Below are 25697 nucleotides of genomic sequence, written 5' to 3'. Positions count from 1 at the left end.
TATTTATAATCCCAGTTAGAGCGTTGGTGTTCCCCATATACGTGGAAACGTGGACCCTGCCAGAGAGTGAGAAGAAGAGAACAGATCCGCTCGAGATGTGTTGAAGAAGAATGCATGTGGTGTTATGGGATATGTCCTGGACGTACAAGTTCGTATCAAAAAACTTGCCGAGACTATCCTCCATTGTTCAAACTCGCATTCCTCACTTTTTCGGGCACAAAACTTTATCCATAGAAGGATTAGTGGTGCAAGGGAAAGTTGAAGGCACCAGAACACGCAGAAGATCGTCCATGAAATGAACAGATCAAATAAAGGCCACAATGAAAATCTTATTATAGGTGTGCAGAAAGGCAGCCGTCAGGGAAGATGGACACGGATTGTCAAGAGAGCCACAACTAAAATGATGACCCCGATCAGTCTGCCAAGACTGTAGCGCCAGAAGATAATTGTATTTACAGGTTAATCAATACATATAATATGCTTCGTGTTATTATATTAGGCTCCCTGCGACTCGTCTGATGTCGTCCGTCCACCTAGGTCTTCCGGTGCGAGGTCGCCATTCCAGCACCTTGAGACACTAACGTCTATCGGTTTTCCAAACTACGTGCCATGTCTATTGCCACTTCAGCTTCGCAACCCGAATTACCAATTAGAAGAATTACCAATCCAATAAAATTCCCACATTTCATGGTTATTACGTCTGGTCATCACAATGATTTGAATTACGCAGTGGTATGAAAAATTAAAACATTAATAAAATGAGTATAATTTTTAAGCGGATATTGCATTTAAATACGAATACCAATCACGAAAGTTGAAATTCTAAAACGTCACTATAAGAGAGTGTCGACACCTCGACACGAAATAGAAATTGGCATCCAAGGGTTTGAAAGGCTGAGTTCCCATAAAAAATGTGACGGTTTTCGAGCGATGAACTTGCGCTAGACTCGAGAGTGACGGGTTTGAAACGATGCTCGTGATCATTACGGGCGAATGTGGTCACGATCGCGTGAAACAATGTCGCAACTACTATCTAAACGAACATCGTGCACTATGTTGCCATACTTCGCAATCCTCTTATAGTACTTCAGACTAAAGGTGCACAATGCAGACCTTTAGCCGTCTTGTGTAATGCAAAAAAAGTACAACAGTTTACTTAATATTAGTTTGATAACTAGTCGAAAGCATTTCTTTCCGTTATAGTGAACTTACTGGACCGTGAAACTATATCCGCAAAAGGAAATATGCGCTTCTATTGTTCAAAATGTTGAATGATACGATTTAGAAAAAAACAACTTACCATCGGGCATGTCTTCTGCAACTTCATCGTCTGTTTTCGGTTCGTGTTGTTCTCGTTTTTTGATCGCCTGCAATAAAACAAGTTTATAGGAATTTTTTTCAAGCAACTCAGCACTTTAACACTGTAAGTACAGAAACTAAAAAAAAAGTATAATACATAGCCAGGATGTAGGTAAACAGGGTTTATGTTACAACTTTATGAACATGAGCATGATTTCAAAAAACATAAGCAAGGCAAGCGAAATTAAAATGCAATCGGAATCTAAATTGAAATCTCGCTTTGAATGTCTCTCTATCTTATAAACACATCTCACCCGGGCGAGCCATCCACCCGCAGCTTTCAAGCACCTCATTTTACTAAGTACGAATAAATACCACCGAGGGAACGTGTTAAATATTATCTTAGTTCATTGTCGATTTTACTTTAACACTGGAGAAAGTTTATTTCACTTATCGATTAATCGGAGTAAATATAACATTGTTAGGAGGCGTGCGGTGCGAGACAGTCATTTCTGCGAACCTCTCAGAGGGTCTACTGTGAGCGTTGTGGTCGAGGGCCCGCGCGCAGCAGCCCGGAACTCCGCGGTATTCCAACAATTACCCACGCTTGAGTCGTGTTAACAGAAACAAAGCGATTGCTAGCCAGATTTATCGCTGAACACACTTTACTTTCCTAATTTTGAAAAACAAATATTATTTTTATTTAAACAAACAACAAGAAGCAATCGAGGAATCGGACTTCAGGTTGCTGTAAGAGTATCGTCTCGACTAAGTGTTCAAACTGAAAAGGTAAATAATGCTATTGATATGGTGGTAATAAATGACAAGATCTCACGACCCTATTGTCTTCCTTTTTCAATAGGAATAAGAGATTTACGCAGCTATCTAATTTACCAGCATATTTCAGCACAACAGCACTCTCTTGCGAGGCATAATGTACATAATAATTACCTAGTCAAGTTAAAAAACAGAGCATCAAGATGAATGCATGATAGCAATCTGTAGTTCGCGAGCGCATAGCTTGACAATATAATTAATTTTAGAGTTATAAGAACGGAACATAAAAAGTGGTTGTTTTCCAAGCTAGGAATTCGCGCTATTTATACCATGTTGTCTTTTTTCGTGTATTTAAATGATTTCTATTCAGTCGTCAATCAACCGATACGCTCGATTGGACACTTGATGTCCGAACTGCGAAGACAACTTGTGTTTATCAGACATTTTTGTGAAAGAACTTTTGAAGGTACAAAAACAAAATACCGTAAAGAAAATACAAAAACAAAAACTTTTCCCACAGATCACATAGAAGTCCATGCTGTTTACGATCATAATAATGTAATGGGAACACGAGCGAAAGTTATTTTTAATAAGTTGTACCTATTGTATCACGAGAAATCATTATCTTATTCAATTTATTCTTGAAAATCATATCATGAATCTTTTTGTTGAAAGCTCTTCGGTAATTTAAAGACTTTTTTTAAGAGTAATGAAGCAAGTTACTTATGTATTCAGTAAACAATAAAATATTAATGTTATGGTTAGCGGTTAAAATACACATACACAAATTACACAACATGCCAAAAATACACAAACAATAAACAAAGTTCTAGGCGAATTGGCTGCGGCTACATTTTTCTTTTTTATAATCATCTATCAATCTGTAACTATCCTATAAAAATAAAAAAATATTGCTTTATTTATTGCATTTATGTCCCCAGCTAAATTTGTGTAAAAAGCTCAAAAAAAATTCTTTCACCGGAAACGGTGAAAGATTATTTTGGATATTCAATGAAGTGGATTCAATTAAAATACCTTAAAGACAGTTATTTTAATTTGGATTAATTTTCACATAGATTATAAAAGCAGATAATTGAAGAAACAGCTTTTCGAAAGTTGTGTTTGTTTTACTTTATACAAACTTATCAAAAGCAATGGATCTGCCCTGTTGAATTGTTAATTAATAAAGTTTGTTAGTAGTAATTATTATGCTCTGGCAATTTACGAAGACGAGTGAACTTTACTTGTGGTTACGTCGTTTACTTGGGCATTGCATAAGTGTGCGTGCATGTCGATTGTCGGACCAATCAGTCGGGAGCAATTGCTCGCAAACGCACACATCTAGTGTACCTTGCTTATACCGATACGACTTAAACACAAGCATGAGCCACTCGTCTTCGTGAAATGTAAAAACTATAATAAAGTCAGTACAGGTGGGGGGAGGGGCAAAGCAATTGATACAAAACGTGTTGAAATAAAAAAGCAAGCAGATCATCCCAGAGTACGAGGCGCCTTAAAAGCTGAAAGTTATGTGGTTTTAGTATGTTCCCTGAGCAAGGTAAGACAGGTAGTCCGTGGGTTTACGATTGGAGTAATAAAAATACAGGGAAAAACAAAGTCTTAGCTTTTATCAAGCTCCTCTTAAGATTTTCAGCGACAAACCAAGGGCTAATATAATAATCACAGTTGACGACAGGTAAAAAGATCTCTCGATAATATTGGACCTTATTTGTCTGACCGTAGGTTTTAATTTCCTACTGCGCAGGAAGAAAATGGTCGAATGATTAAGATCCGGTTACCATCTAAGCGGCGCGGAGAGGAGATGTGTTCAGTGAGTCGACCAATCAGATTCTTAATAGATGACGTGAAAAAATTATCACATCATATTTAAGAAATCTGATTGGTTTTCTGAACGCATCTGATCTCCGTTCCGTTTAGGAGAAAACCGAGCCTAACACAACCGCAAGCCGGCGCCACAGACATCCCCGCCATCGCCTTCGTACCGCCAAAATTAATCAACCCCTATGCAAATTCAAGATCAGATTTTTTCTGTCGCCAACTTTAAGTGCCTGCCCACATAGGAGGATGGGACGGCAGATTTTAAAATCAATTTAATTTAAGATTTATCCAATCGAAATAAGGTAGGTATATATTTCAATGCTCGGTGGTTAACCTCGGAGCATCTTAGCGCAGTTATCTCTGGAGCACCGGGCATAGAAATATATACCTTATTTCAATTGGATAAATATTAAATTCAATAGACAAATTGTAAATTATCTACGGTCTCGTCCTCCAATGTGCGCAGGCCCTAATAGTGGTTTGTGATTTTGGGGCAAGCAAGGCAGCACCTGCGCGATCAGATCTCTTGCGCGAGTAGCATCGATCTGGTTGATGCGTTTGTTCTTGAGGTGATGCGGGGTGTCGCGGCGGTGGAGTCGGCCGCCGCTGTCGCCGCTGGTGCTCCGGCCCCCGCGGTCGCGCACCCCGACCCACGCCACGCGGCGCCCGTCCGCCCGCTACCGCCACCAAAACACCCATAGCTTTAGCACCCAATATTAGCAAGTTATTTGGGGCATTTCAGACCGATTCACTTTAGACCTTACCGGTTCCGAGCCGTGCCATGGACGGGCATGGACGCGGCACGACGACGGCGGGTATTCTATTGACTTGTAAACAGACCAGTGTTACGAGTGGCTAGGGCGATCAACCCGATAAGACACGGACACGGCCCGGCTTCAGCATGATGTAACGGGAACCGGCCTTCAATGCCGCCCTTGTCGCATGGATGCTTGGCAATACTTTTTTAGGCAGCCTTTCATAGCAAGGGATTTGTATGAAACCCACCTTTAGCTAAAATTTATTAAACACCAATAGTGATGAGTATTGGGAAATATGTAGAGTTACACCAAGTATATAAATTCACCAATCAGTCAAACACAAGCATTGAGATTAAGGCAATGTGATAATAACAATGGGTATGTCGTGATAAAACAAACCCCCTTTAGTGAACATAGTTCGAAAATCTAAGCTATAATGAACGATACGTTTCTATTGGTCGGTTTCACGAAGATTCCTCGTTACGCATCCTTGCACATACGTGGTGGAAAGGTAGCTGGAGTCCCGTCAAAAGTAACAGTTATGTGAACAAACGATTTAACATACATTGCCCACCTGTTTTAAACTTGCTCAAAATATTATTATGCAACCGATTTCACGTACTTTCTCAAGCTCGCATTTGTAATTCGCTCATTTAATTGAAGGGTTTTTGTAACATGCCATTAGATGACTAATTGCTAGAGTTAGAGCATAATCGTTTATTTAAAACAGGTGGGCGATTTTGTTAGTCAGTTAGTACTATAATACTGGTTAGAACTACATCAATAATAATTATTTATTCAAGTATTATCTATTTATATAATTTCTGTATTAACTCGACAAAAGTCAACCCACATCAAAGAGCAATATTCTCCTTGTCTCCTTGGCGCTGCGTCGCGAGCAGAGGCCCATTGAAAAAGGACCCCAGACAAGTTCGAAATTAGCATACTCCGACTAACATGTAAGTTCAGCCGACAAACATCTATGTAGTAGGTACGCGGCAGGTCGAGTAATTTTAAGTATTTCCGTCACAAAACTTCCTTTTAATGTAGTACAAGAATTAGAACAGCTTACGTGAAAGTTGCTTTAGGTTTTGATTTATAGCAAACACAGGAAACCGTTTACCACGACTTGAGTGTCTTTCCCTGGTTACTGACAGGTAACTGTAAATTATAGAGTACAAGGTACTCGGTATACTCTAGTATTAGGTACTCTATTGGCGAGTAAATATAACAGCCACTTTAAGTTTTCCGTTCGTTAGTAATTTAATCCCGGCAGACGTTCTATTGGATTGTACACAAAACTTCATCTGTCACATATCAGTAAAATTGAACTACACCTACCTACGTCTGTTTTTTTTAAATTAATGATTTTAAAGCTCATAATACTTAATTATGATTATTCTAATAACTAATAGCTTCAGACGGCAGTCCCCACTGACTGCCAATTTTTAAGATTCCGTATCTTCAAAGAAAAAACCAGCCAGGCGCGAGTCAGACTCGCGCACTAAAGGGTTCCGTACTAAAGTCATATTTTTTCGACATTTTGCACGATAAATCAAAAACTAGTGAGCGTAAAAATTAACAAAAATCTATTTTAGAAAATACAGGTAAAGCCCTTTCAGTGGGATAGAGCGGGTGACGTGCGGGTGTGCGTGGCGTCCCCCCGCCTCAGCACCGATTGCCATTTCAACCTATCGAGTACTATATTGGTATGCTACTTTTCCCCGCAGAAAATTATCTCAGTCGCATGGAAAAACAAAACCGCTAGTCGGAACCAAATAAGTCAATTTAGGCTAGTTGTAGTACCATCCTTCTCTTCGCTTTTGCTTACAATTTAAGTCATAGTTTAGAATTAGGATGTGTGTACAACAGTACCAGCATCTTATAAAACTAAGTTTAACAATTATCTATTATTATAACCATACATACCTCTAGTTCTTCAGAATCTTCGTCTTCATTTTCTGCCTCCGACGAATCTTTGTCCGGGACCACTTGATTGTCGCTCTCTTCCTCCTTCGACACTTCAGCTATCGACGGTGTTTGTACACGCTGGTAAAAAAAAATAGATGTCATTGGAATTTGAAGGACAACACTATCAGAAAACCTAGTCTTGCAGCCGTACTCAGAGTCGCTTTATCGTTACTTAAGTTTAGTTAAAACGAGACAGAGCTATATCTCTCACATAAATCTGTCTCGTTTTAACTCAATCTTAAGTAACGATTAGCGACTCTGAGTACGGCTGTTGGAGTTTTAAATGGGCTACGCCGGAAAACTCGCTACGTCGCCACTGCATTCAGCTTCACCTACTCGACCTCCGTTTCGCCACGGAGCTTTATGCTTTAAAATACACTCTATCGCGTAGAGTCGGTGTGCTACGATTTCGTTATAGGTCTTCTAAGGAAGAGTTTTTGACCTGAATTTCAGGTAACATTACTTTACAACCTCTATATACGTAATTAAAACACTTTTGACTTGTTTTTGTTAAAAGTAGTTGTAAGCAGGTAGCGGTTTTGACTGTAACATGTCCATAATAGGAGAAACTGACTGACTAACATATAAACGTACAGCTAAATCATTAAGGAACCTCGATTAAGGAAGTATGTATTTACAAAAATTCCGAGTGAAGCGGAGCGGCTCATCTTAATATTATACAAAACACAAATAATGTTTCTTACAGCTATGTCCATTATAGACTCCAACCGATGTGCCCCGAACCAGTTTCATTAGAAAGTCAATAATGCGAAGATGGTTTTAGAGTTCTTTTTTTTCCTGTTTATTTTTTTTGCTTAGTAGCACACGCCGGGTATCCGCTAGTATATAATTCTTACTAAAAGAATACGAAACTTACTTCCACGACTTCAGGAACGTGCAGGATCTCTGGGGGTGTCGGGATTATGCCGTTAGTGGTCGGCGCGTCGTGGACTTTCTGCGGCGGTGGCTGTTCAATGTATTGTTTTTCAATGTGTTTTTGTGTCTGCTGGTGTTGCTCCGGTGTGCGCGTGAACAGCTTCACAGCCTTAGCCTTCAGATCTTTCGGGTGAGGCGTGTTCTGACGTACGAACGGTGTCTGAAACACAAAAACTAGTTTAGATTTCACGCAATTGTCCTATTTAACTTCTAAGATTCATGACCAAAAATAGTAATTAAATGTCTAAGACATATTAGAAAAACACATGCACATGCTTATTCGGATTGTGGTATTTTGAAATATTTTAAAAGAAACAAGATACTTGAATAATTGTTATTAAGCATATCTCATGTGAACAATATTGCTAATAATAAGCAGCAATGCTACTAAGCTTCATGATTGCCTAAGGCAAAGACTTAGTACTTACTTAAGTACTTACCACATAAATTAGCTTTATGTGGTAAGTACTTAAGACAGAAAACGTATGAGGGTTCCGTCGAGGTAGTGCAACGTGTACACTTGAAGACAACTACTGATTATTCAAATCAAAATCCCTCATCTCTGTCTATAAGAATTAATAAATCTAATTAGATATAAAATATAATACATATTGCAGCAGATCTTTTTTTGCCCGAATGTCAGTACAATGATAATTCTACAAAGCAGGAATGTTGCTACAAAAAATACAATGAGTGCTAAGTATGTCAATGTGGTGAAATTACACTCATCTCTCTGTTGAACCCTAATGGGGCCGGATTCTCTTGTACACAATCTCTAAACTATACTAATTTAACAGGTCTAAATCTAGTGCTATCCTTTTCCGCAAGCAACATTATGAAAGGGATGGCAATAGATTTAGACGTGCCATTTTGGTTTAGTTTAAAGATTGCGTACAACGGAATTAGCCACAGTAAGCTACCAAAAATTATAATAGGCATTTAACCTATTAAACGCGTGATGTTAATAAGACTTATTATACACGTAGTGACGTGAATCACGGGATATGATATCACACTCAACTTCACCTCTGAGGCAATACGACGTGCCTCTCGAAATCCAGGCTAAATCCATCATAAGTGCAGTGCAAATAGTACCATGTGATCTACAGCAGTAGAATTAGAATCGTTTGATGTAATACGACGATTTCCTTGATGAAAGTGCCGGAATAGCGCAAGCGGTAATATGCTGTGTATCGTTCACAAAACTTCATTCATACAATATAAAAGAAAATTATTTTTTCAGAACATGCCCAAGGTAAATAATATAATATGTGCGAATTCATAACATATGATTACGACGTTCCAATGAATTGATCCGTATTGTGTGGATATTGTAAGTATACGTGTTTATAATTTAGATAAAGGATAATATTTATAGATCGTGAAACAAATGAGATGCTAATACTAATGTTCTATAAATAATGTTTTTATCTAAATACATGGCTCACACTACTCGCAGCGTCAGAGCAACTAAAACCTATGAAAACAAAGGACCAAGAGGCTTAGTGGAGGCAGCAAATGAAGCGTAACTGGAGTGCAGTCACCATTACTTTCTTATCTTATATATTCATCATACATTAGTGAAATTCCGTGGACAAAAATAAACAAGGAAACCAAATTCACACTAGTGTTTTTCCAGACATCTATAAAGCTATCCAATATACCATACCATATAAAGGTATTTTTATATTCCTCCACAATTTCGAAACAAAATTAGCACCATTTTAACGTTTTGATTTCAAGTTGATTTACTAAAATTATTTACAAAGAACTCGATTACTCCCCAAATATAACTCCGAAATATTGTTCGAATTCAGTGCTTAATCAAAGCAGAATAAATCGATTTTTTTTATTGCATGATAGGTTTGCGCTTGACAGCATTCATGCTTTAAAGAAAGCAATGTTGAGGTCTAAGTTGGAGCCCGCTTGCCTAGAAGATACGTTTTGTAAAATTAAAGATAGATTCGTTTTGTAGATAGATATGTATATGGGGATATACATGTGTGATTGCACTCCATTCGCACAGCCTTGTACCTCAGCGAGGTTAGTAATAGAGGAGGAGAGTCTCTGCAGGGACGTCCTCCGCTGTGTGGTAACTAGCTTGCGCACTACGTCTAACGGCCTCCTCAGCCCTAGCATTGTTTGTGCGCCGAAGAAAGAATCGGACGTTGTCGTGTCCTCACTGTCCTCCTGAATCGATGTTACCTTGAATACAAATATTTGCTATGTGTGTTTGCAGAAAGGCTCCATCTATGCATTTTTTTTTTCAATTATATTGACAGACTATTTATGTAAGTATTTGCATGTAACATGGCAGTTTTCATAAAACGTTTTAATATAGAACTGTTCCGATGCATTTAATAAACACTCACGCTTGGAAAGTTACGAAAAAATTGCTTTAAGTCCTAAAAATCGATAGCATATATTTAGACAAAAAGTTTTTTTTTTTGCTTAACAAAACGTAACTTTTATATAATTCTGTTGGTGGTTCAATAAAATAAAATAAAAATTGAATTAAATTAATATAACGGCAATATGCATCATAATTCATATCACATTTTTCGTACATAACTACGTATATTATTTGAGTAACTAGAGCAATTTTCTGTTACAGATGCGAACGCGTGGGCGAGCTGACATCACACGCGACGATGGTTATATTATTATCTATGGCAATCACCTAACTAGATGTAAAACTTTTGAAATATAATTTTTGTCTTTCTGACTTTCATTACCCTATTTAACATAGTAAAAGCCGCATGTTAATTAAAAAAATCTACTTAGTTTTTATACATAACTATTCTGGATATAGTGTTTAACTAACTCTTCTTCTCTTTCTGTATATACGAGTATGTTTACATGAACACAACAAATATTTCTTTGATAACAGTACCTACCCATACCATTTTTTAACGTTTTATTTAGTATCACAATTATAACTATTTTAAACTGCTTAGTTGCCTCCAGTTTATTTACAAATCTTCTGATTTCATTTTATCTACTAGTAAAAACATTTTATTTGTTATATACGCAGTTTAAAAAAAATATATGCGATAAGCATAAAATGACCCAATCATTTATGTTTTATAGGTACAACCAGTCCCATAGAATAGTTTTATCATTATCTATGATAGCACAGTGAGATCACTGCTATTTATCTAAGTTTACTGTAAAGATAGCGTGAAATATGTTATAGTAGATAACGGCAGACTTTGCTACCAGATAAAATGCAATATGAAAGTTAAATAGATGTGCCAGATATCACTATGAATGATACGAATTGTGTCTCCAAATTTTTCTCTTGATGATAAAAAAGGTAGTGTCTAGTATACCACTAGTGGTGCTTTACGGCGCGCGGTTACGCACTCATCCGATCGGAGTACGTGAACATACGTCCCTTTTTGTTTTGTATGGTATTTTCACGGATTCGGATCGGGTGAGTGCGTGATCGCTGTTAGGGATTCGCGATAAGGAATCGCTGTCAAAAAAGGTGTAATCGCTATTCCGCCACTAGTGCTATTGGCTCATTCGGTAGTTGGTGACCCAAGGGTGTCAAGTTTTTTAAATGGGCTACGCAGAAGACTCGCTCCGTCAACGCATCGCTCGCTACGGATGTCGCCAGCTAGCTTCGCTCGCCATCTCCCCCCTTTACTTCACATGGTCTCGTAGGCTCGCTTCATTTAGGCCGTCCTTCAGTGCAAAAACACTCTAAAGGATAGAACAGACAAGACTGCGTGGAGTCGGGGTGGTTAGATTTGGTTTTGGATCACATTTTTTTACATTACAAACTTATTTGTGAACTTTAACAGCTTGTTAGCGTGAATCACTAAAGTAGCACTAGTGGCGTACTAGACACTACCTAAAAATATAGAGCAAGTAGATTTATATTTAACAGGTAGGTATTACTAAGTAATTATCGTTTAGTTTGGATTAAATAATTATGTAATTTAGTGTCAATTTTAGTAACAATATTTACAGCTCTGCAGTACAAAAGATAATATATACAAAACATATAACTAAGATGGCCAAAAACACAAAGAACATTTGCATTATTCACTCTTGGGAGCTACGTCAAATAATGTTCTCTAGGAACAAGTACAGCAAGTGTAGTTTTATTAATATAGCACATGTGAGCTGACTTATTACCAAAATTAATTTTCTGAGCACAAAATATGAGGCCGAAAATCAAACTTTGCCGGCCAGTTTTGTTTTGTATCTTCCTGAATAAATTTACAGTGCATGCAATAAAATAAAACATAAATCGTGAAACTGCACTTTTATTACAACATTAATTATTAATATAAGTTGTATAAATATAATACAAAGATTAACATAACGTTTTAGTTAAGATTCATTTTCCTGAGAAAAAAATCACAATCTTATAACAGTTATAACATATCTTAGCAATTTAATATAAAGATTCTTATAACTTATTACAGTATTGTATAGTTGTTATGTAAGTAATACTGATTTTGTTTAGGTAACAAATTAATACTGATATTATTCTAACGTTACTAAAATCGAGCTGAGTGCTAAATAAGCTCTTTGCCTAGTTAATACATTATAGACGTTGTTTCTAAACCAACTGCTTACTTTTCTACATTGGTGACTAGTGTTTGAACGGATACTGAGACAACAAATTCGACAGTTGTGGCTGAATGTTCTGGAAGCGTCCCTAAAATAAGACTTTCTTCTACAAAGTAAGAAACAACAGCATGATCTCACCTCTTTGGCCTCGGGAACGTCTTCTGTGAACTTGACGGATATAGTTCGTGATGCCTCTCTTTCTTCCCAGCCATCGTCCGAGTCTCTATCTCTCGATAGATTTGCCTCTGTTAAACATAATGCATTTTAGATAACTTGGTCATAAAAGCAAAGGTATGGTTTTCAATGTAACTTTGATACAAAACATTTTATTTTTGTTTGCTAAATGAGATCACTGCAAGTTATCCCTCATATTTAGCTCGCCTTAATACTGTTTTGTTCTGTAATCTATTGCATTAAATATAAAAAAAATATCTATTAATTAATAACGAAAGATGAAATTTTTAATTATTTTAAATTGGGACTGAGAGTCAAAGTATATTGAAAAGCCGTGCTATCCCGATTTTGATATTTTCTTTGCTTACTTCATAAAGACATCACAAAATAACATTGCAGTCAGCGCTGACAAATACGGACAATAACACATAAGCAGTTGAAAACGGACAAACACAGATATCAAATTTTAAGTAGTTTAAAAATTTAAATCAAAAAATATACACTATTTTATACGTGAAAATATGTATCTTTTAAATTGTGACTTAAAAAGTGTATATAAGTGTATAAAACTTAAAATTAAGTGGAGAAGCAGCGATGTGCTTTTACTAATAGATCAATAAAACGTTGAATTGTAGATTGAAAGTAAAATAGGGTAACGTTTTTCCTAAAGTTTTAACATTTTCCAAGAATTATATAAATATTATTATGCATTGACTTATATATTACTCCGTATGGACAGGGCTATTGAACAAACAAAATAGCACCAATGCAACCTCAGTAACGTCTGGATTTCAAACGGGTCGTTCATTAGTATCTAAGAGGTGGCGCTGATTTATTTGGTTCCAAAACCGTGAAAAATTTTGTTCGTTTGACCATATTATCTTGTCATTTATATCGATGTTATCATGTATTAACATTTACATACAAACATTTTGACATTTACATATAAATCTTTGACGACTTTACGTATAACTTAAAAACTACATATTTTTACGGATATCTGAAAAACCCCAGACTTTTATTACTTTCTAGAGCGTGTACAAAATTTCCTTGAATTTGATTGGATGATATTCAAGTAAGAACAAAACATCGTTTGTTTGGAAGGCCGTCGGAAGAGCTCAAGAGACTCATTAGTTAATATTCAAAATATAAGAACCGTCGTTTGAATCTTTGAATCTTTGAATCTTTGTATAGAGTGCGCTCGGATGACCTCGAAAGAAACACTTCTTAACGCCAATTTAGAATGGCAAGAACCTAAATGGCAATTTTTTTAAATCACAAACTCACGATAGCTCAAGTCTTTTTTTAAATTCTTGGACCATGTTAAAACTTGAAAATATGATAAAAGCATCTATTAAAACTTACCTCTTATCCTATCAAGCTCTTGTGACTGTGAATTAAATCTGTGTTCCCTGAACCAGGTGCCACTGCCGACCTCTGATGTATGTTCCAACTCTATTTTGTATGTGACAAGTGGCAAAAGTGACTTTTAGTATATTTACACGGCAAAAACAAAAACAAACGTGGGGTCAGTGACTATTTACAATAGTCTATATAAAGATAACTCATGTATTATAATTATTATTACTTCTTTTCTATCATATACTACGGATATTTTATACTTTAAAATATCCATAATGCGTACAAAATGAGATCTCACTTGCCATTTTAACTTTATGTGTTGACACAGAATTAAAACGGCGAGGAAAATCTTATTTTATACATACTATAATATAGTAATGGAATACTCTATGAGAAAAAATTATAAAAAGCTTTAGGTAGGTATGTTATATCTTTATTTATCTGCGTCATTTGTTAATTTATATTGAGGCATACCGTATAACGCAGAAACTGAACTCTTTAGCAAATTTCAGAAAAATCATAGAAACCACCACAATATTATGTTAATGGTCACAGAGATGTAAATGGTCACAGACACCTTGCATAATAATTAAAGTTGAAGCACAAAAAAGCAATGCGAAGGACCAAATAGACAGTCACAGTTCAAGGTAATGTTCACCCAAATAACATCCAACGTACACACAGCTCGCGCTTGTAACTTTTTGTATTGCGCTTTCTTATTTTAATGCTCATAAAGAAACTTACTTTGTGACTAGACGTATTATAAAGAAATGTCTACCAAGTGCATTTAAAAAATTTAGAGAACAGAATATCTCTGTAAATGTAGAGGAAACCGGCTTTACTCACGTATTTAGTCGACGGTAGCCCGACTAGTTTCGAACCCATCCGGTTTCCTTTTTCAAATGGACTCATTTTGCAAACGCGTCATACGTGAGTAAATTTTCTTCAACAATTACAATGGAAATAATAGTTTAAACGCTAAAATATCTCTCTGCTTCGTATTTCTCACTGTTGAGAATTGTGACATTGAACTCCATTTTACTAGTCACGTAATAGGAGGGTATTTCTTAGAATAATAATACGTTGGGCACTCAGGTCTCTCTGCATACGACTCAACTAAGAGTAGGTACAATTTTAACTGCCAAGTTCAACGATTATTATTTACTGGATAGTGCTCGCGACATTGTCCGCGTCAATTTCGGTGGAAACTCTTTGATTTTCCGGGAAAAAAGTAGCATATAGTCTTCGGGATGCAAGCTATCTATCTCTGTACTAAATAAATGATGCCCGCGACTTCATCGCTGTGGATTTAGATTTTTAAACATCCCATGGGAATGCTTTGTTTTTCGTAATAAAAGTAGCCTATGTCCTTCTCGGGAATTCAAGCTCTGTACTAAATTTAGTCTAAATCGGTTCAACAGAGAAGTTGTGAAAAGCTAGCAGACATAGAAAAAGATACACTTTCGCATTTATAATATTATCTTAGTATAGGATTCGCAGATGTTAGTAACTGTAACTGGGAACGAAATGTGATCTTCGAGGCACGGATGAAACGAAACGTCCAGTCCAGTTTGGTCAATTTTTGTTTTCGCATTGATATATCTTTGAAATAGTTGGTTGTTGAATATATTCTGTACTTTAAATTTCTAGTAAACAGTGAAAGCTAAAATATTATACTAAAAAGCAAAAACTTTTTAGCATTATGATGATGTTGCAGGTTCTCATTACAAATATCATGAGCATAAGGCGCTACCACCGATCGCACATTTACAAAGTCAAACAGAACCGTGTCGTAGCGTCTTTTTTGATAAAAATATCTTAAGACTGAAATCTATAGAGCATATAGTCCGCGACAGGTCGATCGTGGTATGAGGCGGAGGGATGACCCGCATACCCGCACGTCTCCCGCGCTCGTCCGCACCGGATTAGCGCGAGGGCCGTGCGGTTGTGCGGGGCGTTCCCTCCCAATTGCCATTTCAACCTGTCGCGTACTATATTTTAAATTTGCTTAGACTTTACTTAGAGTTAAAACGAGACCAATTTTGACTCTGACATAATTCTGTCTCGTTTTAACTCTTCGATACTATAGATGTCTGGACTCAGCTTTATTTACTTTGGCTGGCTGTGGCGGCTCAAGGCGTCGCGTACGCCGAATTCGTAATATATGTTTTCATTAAGTAGATATACCAATTTCAACTTTATAGAAAATTAAATAAAGCTGATTTTAAGTTGATACGTAAAAGACACTGCACCTCGGGTCTATTTTACTCCGAAAGTGTGTATTGCGCCTAAGGCTGAGATCTATAGAGCGTACTTTGAATATGATTTTAATATTTAAGAGTTAAAACGAGACAGATTTATGTGTCTAACAAAGATTCGTCTCGTTATACTTAACTAAGTACTGTACGCGGCCGAAAGTAATGTACATCGGCCTTTAGAATGACATTTCTTTGTAGAGCGTTGTCTCTGTCACTCATACCTATATGACGTTTTGACGGCCTCAACGACAGGGACAGCACTCTACAAATCTGCTATCTCCTTCAAAAGGTCGATGTACATTACTTTCGGCCGCGTACTGTATATGTTTTACTGAGCAAAATCAAAGTGCACTTCATAGATTTCAGCTTGGATTTTTAACATCATCATAACACTATACTTAGATGTATTGCACCAAAAGCAAAAGAAACCTCTTTGCTAAACTTTCCATCAAAACCTATGGAATAACATAACTTGTTCATACCTGGCTGTTGAGTATAACTCAGCTGTGGCAGTAAGAAACAAGTCAGAACATTCTCTCCCGTTGTTTCATCCCTGTCCGTTTGAAATGTTAATAACGGTTGCGCTTGATTTTCTGATAACCATACTGCTTTTAATTCTAAATTTACTAATGTGTACGGTAAATAATTTAACCTGTGAAACAAGGTAAAACATTTTAATTAAAATTTTAAGCATCGATAACAATGGCGCTAATTCTGTTGTACTCTAACCTAAACCTAAACTAAATTTTAGATTCTTTAATTTTAGGATTTCTATTTCTAAACTGCATTCGCTTTTTTGCTTCAACTAAATATAAACATCCTAAATGGCCGTCTAAAATGACGTTTGAATTGAATAGTAAGTGTTGCTATTTAAGATAACAAGAACTGCACTAAATTTGTGTTTGATTTTCCCCTTTAATCTTAAAACTATTTTTTGCGAAAAATATCGAACGATGTTACTTGAAATACAAAAATAATAACTTTACTTGATTTATTTAGGTCGAATCACAATAAAAGTGTCGAAAATTGAAGTTTTGTTCATTTTATCGTGTGAAGTAGGCTTAAGTCTTTGATCAAAAGTGCTAGAACCCAGAGCCGTAAAACTAGTTAAAAAAACAGATCTATTATTTTTGTTGCAAATATAATTTCTAACCTAATTTCTTTATGTTTTGTGGTTAAAGAATCTTAGTTTTTGTTACAAAACTTTGTGAAAATAGTGGTTATGTGCATAAAATAGATAAAAGCAAAGAATTTTGCTTGGAATCTTACCTACCTACCTTACCTTGAAATCACCGAGGTACCTAATTGTCAAACTCTTGCTAGGAAATCAATGCAAACAGATGAAAAGCAATCATCCTAAATAACTGACTGCCACAGAGTACATTGAATATACAGGTAAAGGAATATACAGCGAGGAAGTTCTGAAACTTGGCGGTATACTTACAAATCTGGCGTGCAAGGACGTGGAACGAGGTATCCATGAATTCTGCTATGAATTCAACAAACTAAGGCGGTAATGTGATTTAAGGCATGAAAGTACCTACAAGATCAAGATTGAATGTATATACCTACGTGTATAATAATAATAATAACAGGTAACAGCTGGTATCATCATAATGATCAACTCATTGCCAGCTCACCTCTCAAAATGTAGTTTGGCCATAGTCCACCACTCTGTCCAAGTGCAGATTGACAGACTTCACACACCTTTGAGAACACTATGGAGAACTCTCAGGCATGTAGGTTTCCTCACAATGTTTTCCTTCACGGTTAAAGAAAGTGATACTTAATTGCTTATTAAACAGCTAGTACATATTATAATATAGCAAAAAATGGAAGTGTAGCATACCTACATAAAAATAATAATTACAGGCAACAGTTAGTATCATCACACGATCAACTCATTGCCGGCTGACTACTGAGCAGGGGACTCCTCTCAAAACGGGAAGAGTTTGGCCATTGTCCACCACTCTGGCCGAGTGCACATTGACAGATTTCACACACCTTTGAGAACACTATGGAGAACTCTCAGGCATTTAGGTTTCCTCACAATGGTTTGGTTCACCGTTAAAGAAAGTGATGCTTAATTGCATAGTAAACAGCTAGTATGCATAGCAAAAAATTGAAGTGTAGGATACATTAGGTACACCTTTCAACACATCATCATAACAAACTTTCAACGTTGATAATTTTTATTTCAGCCCATTTCATGAAACCAAGTATATGGAGTCTGCGAGTTAAAAAGATGTTCCGTCACTCATCTACCAAAAATGAACAGTTGTTTCCTAAACTTAATTTTTATTTAAATGTTATTGAAATAAATATTAATTATGTACAGTACAGAATGAAACATATGTATATATTTTATTATTTTATTTAATAAAAGTAATTGTTAATTAAGTATCTGATTGAAGTTTTCTTGCTTTTGTTAGGAAATTCTTGCCTTCATCATACTGAGCAGCTGTAGTATGACTTAGTTGTACTAGTACTACCTGAAAAATGAAATTTATAATCTATAGGTATAAATAGTTCAAAATTAGTTTTCAGTCCCTATTTATATCAATTTCAATGCAGTCTTCACCATAACAATTATAAAATCATTTTTTGAGGTTTGCATATTCTTTGGCTAAAATCTATAGAGTACTTATACTTTGAATTAGCTCAGACTAGACATAGTTAAAACATAATACTTTAAGCACAGATATGTATAGAGAGCATACTTTGACTTTGCTCTGACGTAAGTTTCAGTTAAAACGAGACATTTATGCCAATGATATAACTCTGTCTCTTTTATCAGTATCTTAAGTCTATGCAAAGTCAGAGATCTATAGATTTCAAACTAAATAAAGGTTGAGTCTATAGATTTCTGTATTAATTTGTAGAATTATAGGAATGTGTAGAAAACTTTAGTCCGTTTTCAATAAAATAGATCTAGAAAAGATAAAAGAAATCAAATTATTTTTTGACGTTATTTCTCTTCTAACTATGGGTTCCATACCTCAAAAGGAACCATTATAGGATCACTTTAGGTACTAGAAGTACCCTATATACTTCTTGTGACCTAAAGGCAGGTAGCTAGGTCAGTACATCATCATCATCATCATCATTATCAATCCATCGCCGGGTCACTACTACTGAGCACGGGTCACCTCTCCGAATAAGGTGTTTTGGCCATAATCTACCACACTGACCAAGTGCGGATTGGCAGACTTCACACATTTTTGAGGATGTTATGGAGAAGTCCTAGCTTTTCTCTCTCTCTTCTGTACATATTATGTAAATGTAAAAATATAAACTGACTGACTGACATCAGCATATAAGCTGCTGACTCCTGAGTCTAGTAATTTATTAAGCTGCTGAGTTTAAAAACTTGAGAATTTGCATGTAAGGAACGTTTACTTTAAGTACCTATATAGACCACTACGACATAATTTTCAGATACTTACATAGGTACTTATTCCACCCGAACAAAGCTGGGGCAGGTACAACTCAGGCAGGTCAGCTAGTTAACCTGAAATGTGATACCCATATGGGTATGGGTATACCTATATAGGTATACCCATATGGGTATGGGTATACCTATATAGGTAAACTCAACAAGATCCTATCATGATATGTTTAGGAATTACAAGATGTATCTACTAGGTACTTCTCAACTAAAACTTATCAGATGATTAAAGTGAACCCAGGCTATGTCAGTTAGTTGTAGTTATCTATACTGTACTGTAGCTAGTATAAGTACCTACTTATGCATGTAATAGGTAGTCTTTCAAGCAGGTATCTACTGAGTTGAAAATAAAGAAGTAACTGGGTACTACTCAAGTACTTAGTTCAATACTAGGGGTATGTAAGTATAAGACATAACTAAATGTAAAATCTGTTAATTTAGCCTATAAATAAACCTTTAGGTGAACTCATTAAGATTTTAGAACTTAAACTTTATTATAAGTACCTACTCTACCACCACACTTATTCTGCTTTATTTTTGATATGTTTAGCAATAAGTAGTAGGTAGTAGGAATTAATCTCATTGATAATGATAACAAGGCATCAAGTTTTACCTTGGCATACCTAATTGGCAAAGATTTATGTTCACACTAATATTTAGGTAGCTACCTATGCAAGTTTTTGTCTCTGGGTATGTTCCTTTATGCATCTAACCTAGTTGGGCACAGAGATTTTTCACAAGGACACATACTAGTGAAGGATATACTTATAGGCTACTTTTATTAGGTAGGTAGGTAAGCTAAGTACCTACAGAAAAGTATCCTAGTCCCACAGGATTTTCGAACAGCTGCCACTTGCTAGTTAAGAAATAAGGAGACTTAAGGATCTTAGGTTTGCCTTGCTGAAGCCGCCAGGATGTCTGTGGAGGTGTCTGATACTCTTAGACAACAAAGTAGATAACCAACCTAATTATTTTTTGTGAATTAACGACGAGCCAGAGAAACCACGTATATTTCCATTTTATAAAGTTTAAATTAAATTAAAACACTTAAAAGACACTTTTTTTATCTTAAATATAACAATTCTAAACTCAAATAAAAATATTTCTTTCAAAACACGTCTATTTTGCCATTTAAGCAGACTCTTTAAATTTAGTGGGCACCTCGCGAGGTCCACTCTAATTTTAGAAAATTTTAGGTTGACGTTTCTTAATTTAGGCATTTAGTTCGTGCAACAGAATAACTTTTGCTCTTTAAAATCTAAATTGAATAGTTTAGTGCTGTCAAATTCAATTTTAGGTTAGACCTGTCATTTAAGTGGGTTTTCAGAATAACACACCTTTCTAAGTCTAATATTAGACATTTTAAAATTAGAAAACCGCCTAGAGAATCGGCCCCATTGTGTGTATAGTTATATTGTGTAGAGACGGGTAATAAGCAACAACCACTTATTATCTTAACAAATAGTTAATACAGACAGCGGCGTCGACTCTCGTTTTTCTTTAAAACAAGTTTAGAGTATCTGCATCTCTTTCTTTTTAACATTTCTAAAAAAGGACGGAACGTGGATTTTAAATTTAAATACACTAAATTTTAGTGCACGCTACCAAATTTAAAAATGGCTCGCGACTGGCAGCTAAAGTCACGAGGTTGGACAGTTCTAAATTAAATTTTTAACTGCTACACTGTGTCTGTCCTTTTCATAATTACATTGGTAGGAAGGGGATGCGAATACTCTAAAGTTTAATTGTGATCAGAATCAGTACCAATATTGCCAATTATATTATACACGATACTTAACAAGTCTTGATATCCCTTTCATAATTCTACTCCAATTGCCATCTCGACCTGTCGCGGACTATAGTTTAAGATTTGGATCCTAACTAAATAGCGATATTTACCTGTTCCCGCTAACATCTAAAACATGTAGAGACTTGCAATTTCCTAGTTCATTGGGCAATCTGGTTAATTTGTTGTCCCGCAAGCTCAAAACGCCCAACAGCGTCATATTGCCAATTTCGAGTGGTATTTCACCTAAAGAATTCCTATCTACATTCAATACGGTCAACTCCTTGAGATTCCCTATTGATTTAGGCAGTTCCGTCAAAAAATTCTCCGTTAAGATAAGCTCTTGGAGATTTGTACAGCTGAAAAGAAACAAACATTGTTAATAATTCAGTTAATTCAAATGCCTCAAATGATTTCTAAAAATTACCAAAAAAAGTGTAAAGTGCGAATCGGATTCGCACACGAAGGGTTCCGTACCATCGTACAAGAAATGACACTTTTTAATTTTTTATTAATTATTTATTATTTGTCATTGTAGAATTTACATTTCAAGTAAAATTTCAACTATCTACCTATTACGGTTCACGAGATACGCTGATAGACAGACGGACAGACGGACGGACGGAGAGCGGAGCCTTAGTAATAGTACATGTTATGTATGGAAAAGAAAACATTTCACTAACCTTCCTATATTTTCATTTAAAGTGTGTAACCTATTTTGGTCCAATTTTAATATAGTTAATTTGTTTAGTTCCCCGATACCGTTAGGCACTGTTTCTAGCATGTTCTGTGAGAGGTGGAGATCGGTTAAGGTGCAGAGGCCTCCTATTTCTTCTGGGATTTTCTCTAATTTGTTTTCGCTGACGTCTAAACATATTAAAGCCTTCAAGTTGCCAATTTCGGATGGTAGAAACTGCAATTTGTTGTGGTCTAGCCATAGTTCCTGTAACGCAGGCAGCTCACCAATAAAGCTGGGCTGTAAAAGAATAAAATACCAATAAGAACGCCACTATTACAATACAAGTTTATCAAACATGTTTTTGACAAGTTACTAAAAAGTTACGTCGTGAAAGCAGAGTGAACTAGAGTGCCGGAACTCTCGGATTGCTCCTGAATCGACGATATGTCAATATTAGGCTACGGTGACGGAAAATCAAAGAGAAATAGGGCTACCTGCGTCAAATGTAAGTACTAACATTTGACTCGTACCATGACGTCGAGGCCTTGACGTTTTGTCAGAAGTTCCCCGACCGTCGTGAACTGTGGTGATAGTATCACAACTAGTTTGTTGGTATACACCTGGCGCCAAGCATCAAACGATGTGGAGATAAAAATGTATGGTGTAACACTTCTGATTATAGAGTGCTTTGTCAACGTGACACCAGACAACACGTCATAATTGTTACTCCATTATGTATTAAAAACGATTATTATTGGCGGCTATCAATGCATACCATATTACGAGTATCATAATGTGGTCGAAATCCAATCCACTCGTACGAAACGCTAAGGTGTGGAATGCCCTTCCGGCGTCCGTGTTTCTTGCCAAGTATAACCTAAATACCGTCAAGGCAAGAGTGAAGAGGCACTTCTAGGCAACCACGATCTAACCTTGCCAAGCACAAGCCTTTCTGGCAATAGAAAAAAATACTGACATAACTTATTTATCTTTACCTATCTGAATCAATTTAAAGTGTGTAACGTGTACCTAGACGGTCTCGTTACACCTTTATTATAATTGTTTTCCTTTTTATTTTGTAATAGAATTTTGACACTGACAGGCATTTGTTTACATCGGTAACATAACCTCTACCCATTATTATCTTCAAGGAGACCATAGATCAGTGTTTTGACAGTTGTTTTTTTTTTAAACGAAATTTATAGTAATTGATGGAAGACATTTGACATGACTAATGACTTGTCACTTTTCTTCCAAAATTCGTACGTGATATTCGGCTCTCTCCGGATTTTTATGAAATATGAGACGTTTTGTGGCGAAATGCCTAGAAAGCAGTAATTTCGGCCTTGAAGGCTTCACCTTAATATGGATATTATGAAATAACAGCGCTAATGCGCTGTTCCCCATGTGTTCCCCATGTGTTCCCCATGTGTTCCCCATGTGTTCCCCTTGTGTTTCCCTATTTATCGCACTATGAGGTGATTTGCTTCAAAAATATGTGTTTGTGGAACCTGGTTAGAACATGGTGTTGAAATGTCCCTTCACACAAATCGGCCTGCATCCGAGCATCTGGTGCGTCGGTTTATAAATCTTAATCAGTGAACTCTTTAAAATATCCTCCGGTGCGTGGCGAACGATATATTTTATTAATTTTAGTACAAATTTTTCATAACCCTAGGTCTAATATTTAATAATGTAAAGGGTACCTATATTTCGTAGAATTAAGATAAGGCAAGGAACGTAGGGACGCTATTAATAGTAATTTATTTTAAATATAAAATAAATAGAAAATAATTCAAATCCTTTTTTTGATTTGATCCACTAAAATATTTTTATATGACATTTGTCGCCCTGGAACAGAGACCTGATTCTTTTTTTGGGATCCTAGTCGTGTTGATTCTCATGGTTAGGTGGATCAATATTTTAATTGCCCTCGTTCTTGTCTTACTTAGTGTTTTGTAATATTTTAAGGTGTATTGTAACCGTGTAACCTATTTATTGTATGCCTAGATACTAAGATGTTTGTCCTAGCATAGCTAATTTAAGTGTTCTTTCATGTTAATCAAGCGTAGCTTATTTTGAGGTATATTGTGTATTACTTATTATCTATTGCGAGTGAAATTTAATGATAAAGCTTTGTATATCTATAGATTTTGTAAACATTACCATGTTCGGTCAAGATTCTATTAGTATGTCTGGAACGGAGTATAGTTCATCACAAATTGTAAGTAATTATTATGTAAACAAGCATTTCAATCTTCAAAATTTAACTTAACATATTTTCTTGGTAAGTCTTTGTCTTTTAGAGTTCTTAATCATATTGCCCTTAATGCCAACTACCTAAATAGGTATATTTCCTCTTAGGAAATTTAACCTTAATACTATATAGGAGTCGTCGTGGCCAATTTTCTTGGAAAATGTAAGGTGCACAGCGACAAATAACAACTTTAATATTTTATTGACATCATCCTTGGTTTTGACTTTTATATTATTTTTTTGACATTTTATCCAAATTTAAAAACGGAGAATTTCATTGTTCATTTACAAGAAAATGATTTCTTCCTTTCTAAATTTTATACTTACCTACTTATTTTACTTTTTTTTTTGAATTTCATTGACTAGACCATGTTTGTAGTCCTAGGTCGTGGTTGTTTGGATTCGTTAGGATGTCATTTGATGTGATAAATGCACCGTCGAATTACAAGACTTTCTGATCGGTTATTTGGACAGATTTTGATAACAAACTGTTTTGTCACATAGATTTTATTATTACAGATGATTTATTTCGAACTTTTTACCCTTAACTAAATTAATTAACGTTCTGATGCAAGATGATGACTCATGTCAATAACATCCTATTGCCTACTTTTCTAAATTATTATCTAAAGCCATACCTTGTATAAATATGTCAAGCCTAAATCTATTTTAAATCAAAATTTAGCTTGGAAAATAGTAATACCTAGAGAAAATATTTTAGAAACTATTAGAAATAATCATGATGATTTAAATTCGGTTCATTTTGGTATTCACTTTGGTATCTTTTAAACACTTTGCTAAAGAATATAACATTCCAAAATTATTTTATAACACTTTGTATACCCCTCAGAATAACCCAGTTGAACGCTTTAATAAGACTATTGAAACTTGTATAGCATGCTATGTTGAGAACGATCATAGAACCTGGTCTAAATATTTGCCCCATATACAGGCAGCTATTAATGGCACTATTAATCTAGTTACCGGATACACACCTAATTTTCTTATGTTTGGTAGGGAAGTTTTCCTCGATGGGTCCCTACATAAATTTAATTCTATCTCTGATCCTTCAGAGTTAGTTATTGGTAGTCGTTCTGATTATTCGGACGCACTTCTTACTTTGAGTAATATTTTTGATAAAACTGTTAGTAATTTGGCTAAATCATATAGACTTAATGCCAAATACTACAATGTGGGAAGAAAAGTCATTTCTTATTGTGTTGGAGACATAGTTTGGAGGCGCAACTTTGTGCAATCCAATGCTGCTTCGTTCTTTTCAGCTAAATTAGCTCCTAGATTTGTTAAATGTAAAATAATAAAGAGAATTTCAGATACTGTTTATATACTGAAAGATTTGGCAAAGAATAGTACAGGTAGATACCATATAAAAGATATTCTTAAAATTTGACAAAATTAAAACTTAAAATTAATTTTATTTTGAAAAGGACTAAACAGAAGCTAACACAATAAGGACTAATCATTTTGAGTAGGATTCTTTGACACTCCTTGTCAGTCCTACTGATTTTATAGGATTTTTGGCTATTTTGTCAATCCTATCCTTTTGTAG

At 35.7% G+C, this 25697-nt stretch overlaps 1 protein-coding gene and 1 long non-coding RNA gene across 25 annotated transcripts in view; one reads left to right on the top strand and one right to left on the bottom strand.

Moving 5' to 3' along the window:
• scrib (scribble planar cell polarity protein) overlaps positions 1-25697 on the bottom strand; it is a 117736-nt gene that overhangs the window by 54866 nt on the left and 37173 nt on the right. For 12 of the 24 annotated variants that reach the window (XM_069501612.1, XM_069501615.1, XM_069501619.1 and 9 more), the window contains exons 5-14: positions 21879-22171; positions 21309-21554; positions 16444-16613; positions 13707-13796; positions 12306-12412; positions 9615-9785; positions 7522-7740; positions 6603-6722; positions 4425-4592; positions 1301-1367 (exon numbers count right to left, since the gene is read on the bottom strand). In XM_069501612.1, the coding sequence (XP_069357713.1) occupies positions 1301-1367; positions 4425-4592; positions 6603-6722; positions 7522-7740; positions 9615-9785; positions 12306-12412; positions 13707-13796; positions 16444-16613; positions 21309-21554; positions 21879-22171 (1651 nt within the window). The remainder of the gene's footprint in view (positions 1-1300; positions 1368-4424; positions 4593-6602; positions 6723-7521; positions 7741-9614; positions 9786-12305; positions 12413-13706; positions 13797-16443; positions 16614-21308; positions 21555-21878; positions 22172-25697) is intronic. The other 12 variants (XM_069501614.1, XM_069501627.1, XM_069501631.1 and 9 more) reach the window with 5 other exon arrangements.
• Positions 8610-10311, top strand: LOC117985788 (uncharacterized). Its single transcript, XR_011237266.1, has 2 exons — positions 8610-8913; positions 10195-10311. It is a non-coding gene; the product is annotated as an uncharacterized lncRNA (long non-coding RNA).

This window comes from Maniola hyperantus, chromosome 10, assembly GCF_902806685.2.
Source record: "Maniola hyperantus chromosome 10, iAphHyp1.2, whole genome shotgun sequence".
NCBI lineage: Eukaryota > Metazoa > Arthropoda > Insecta > Lepidoptera > Nymphalidae > Maniola > Maniola hyperantus.
The sequence above is the reverse complement of the archived record's forward strand: the minus strand, read 5'-3'. Positions and strand labels throughout refer to the sequence as shown.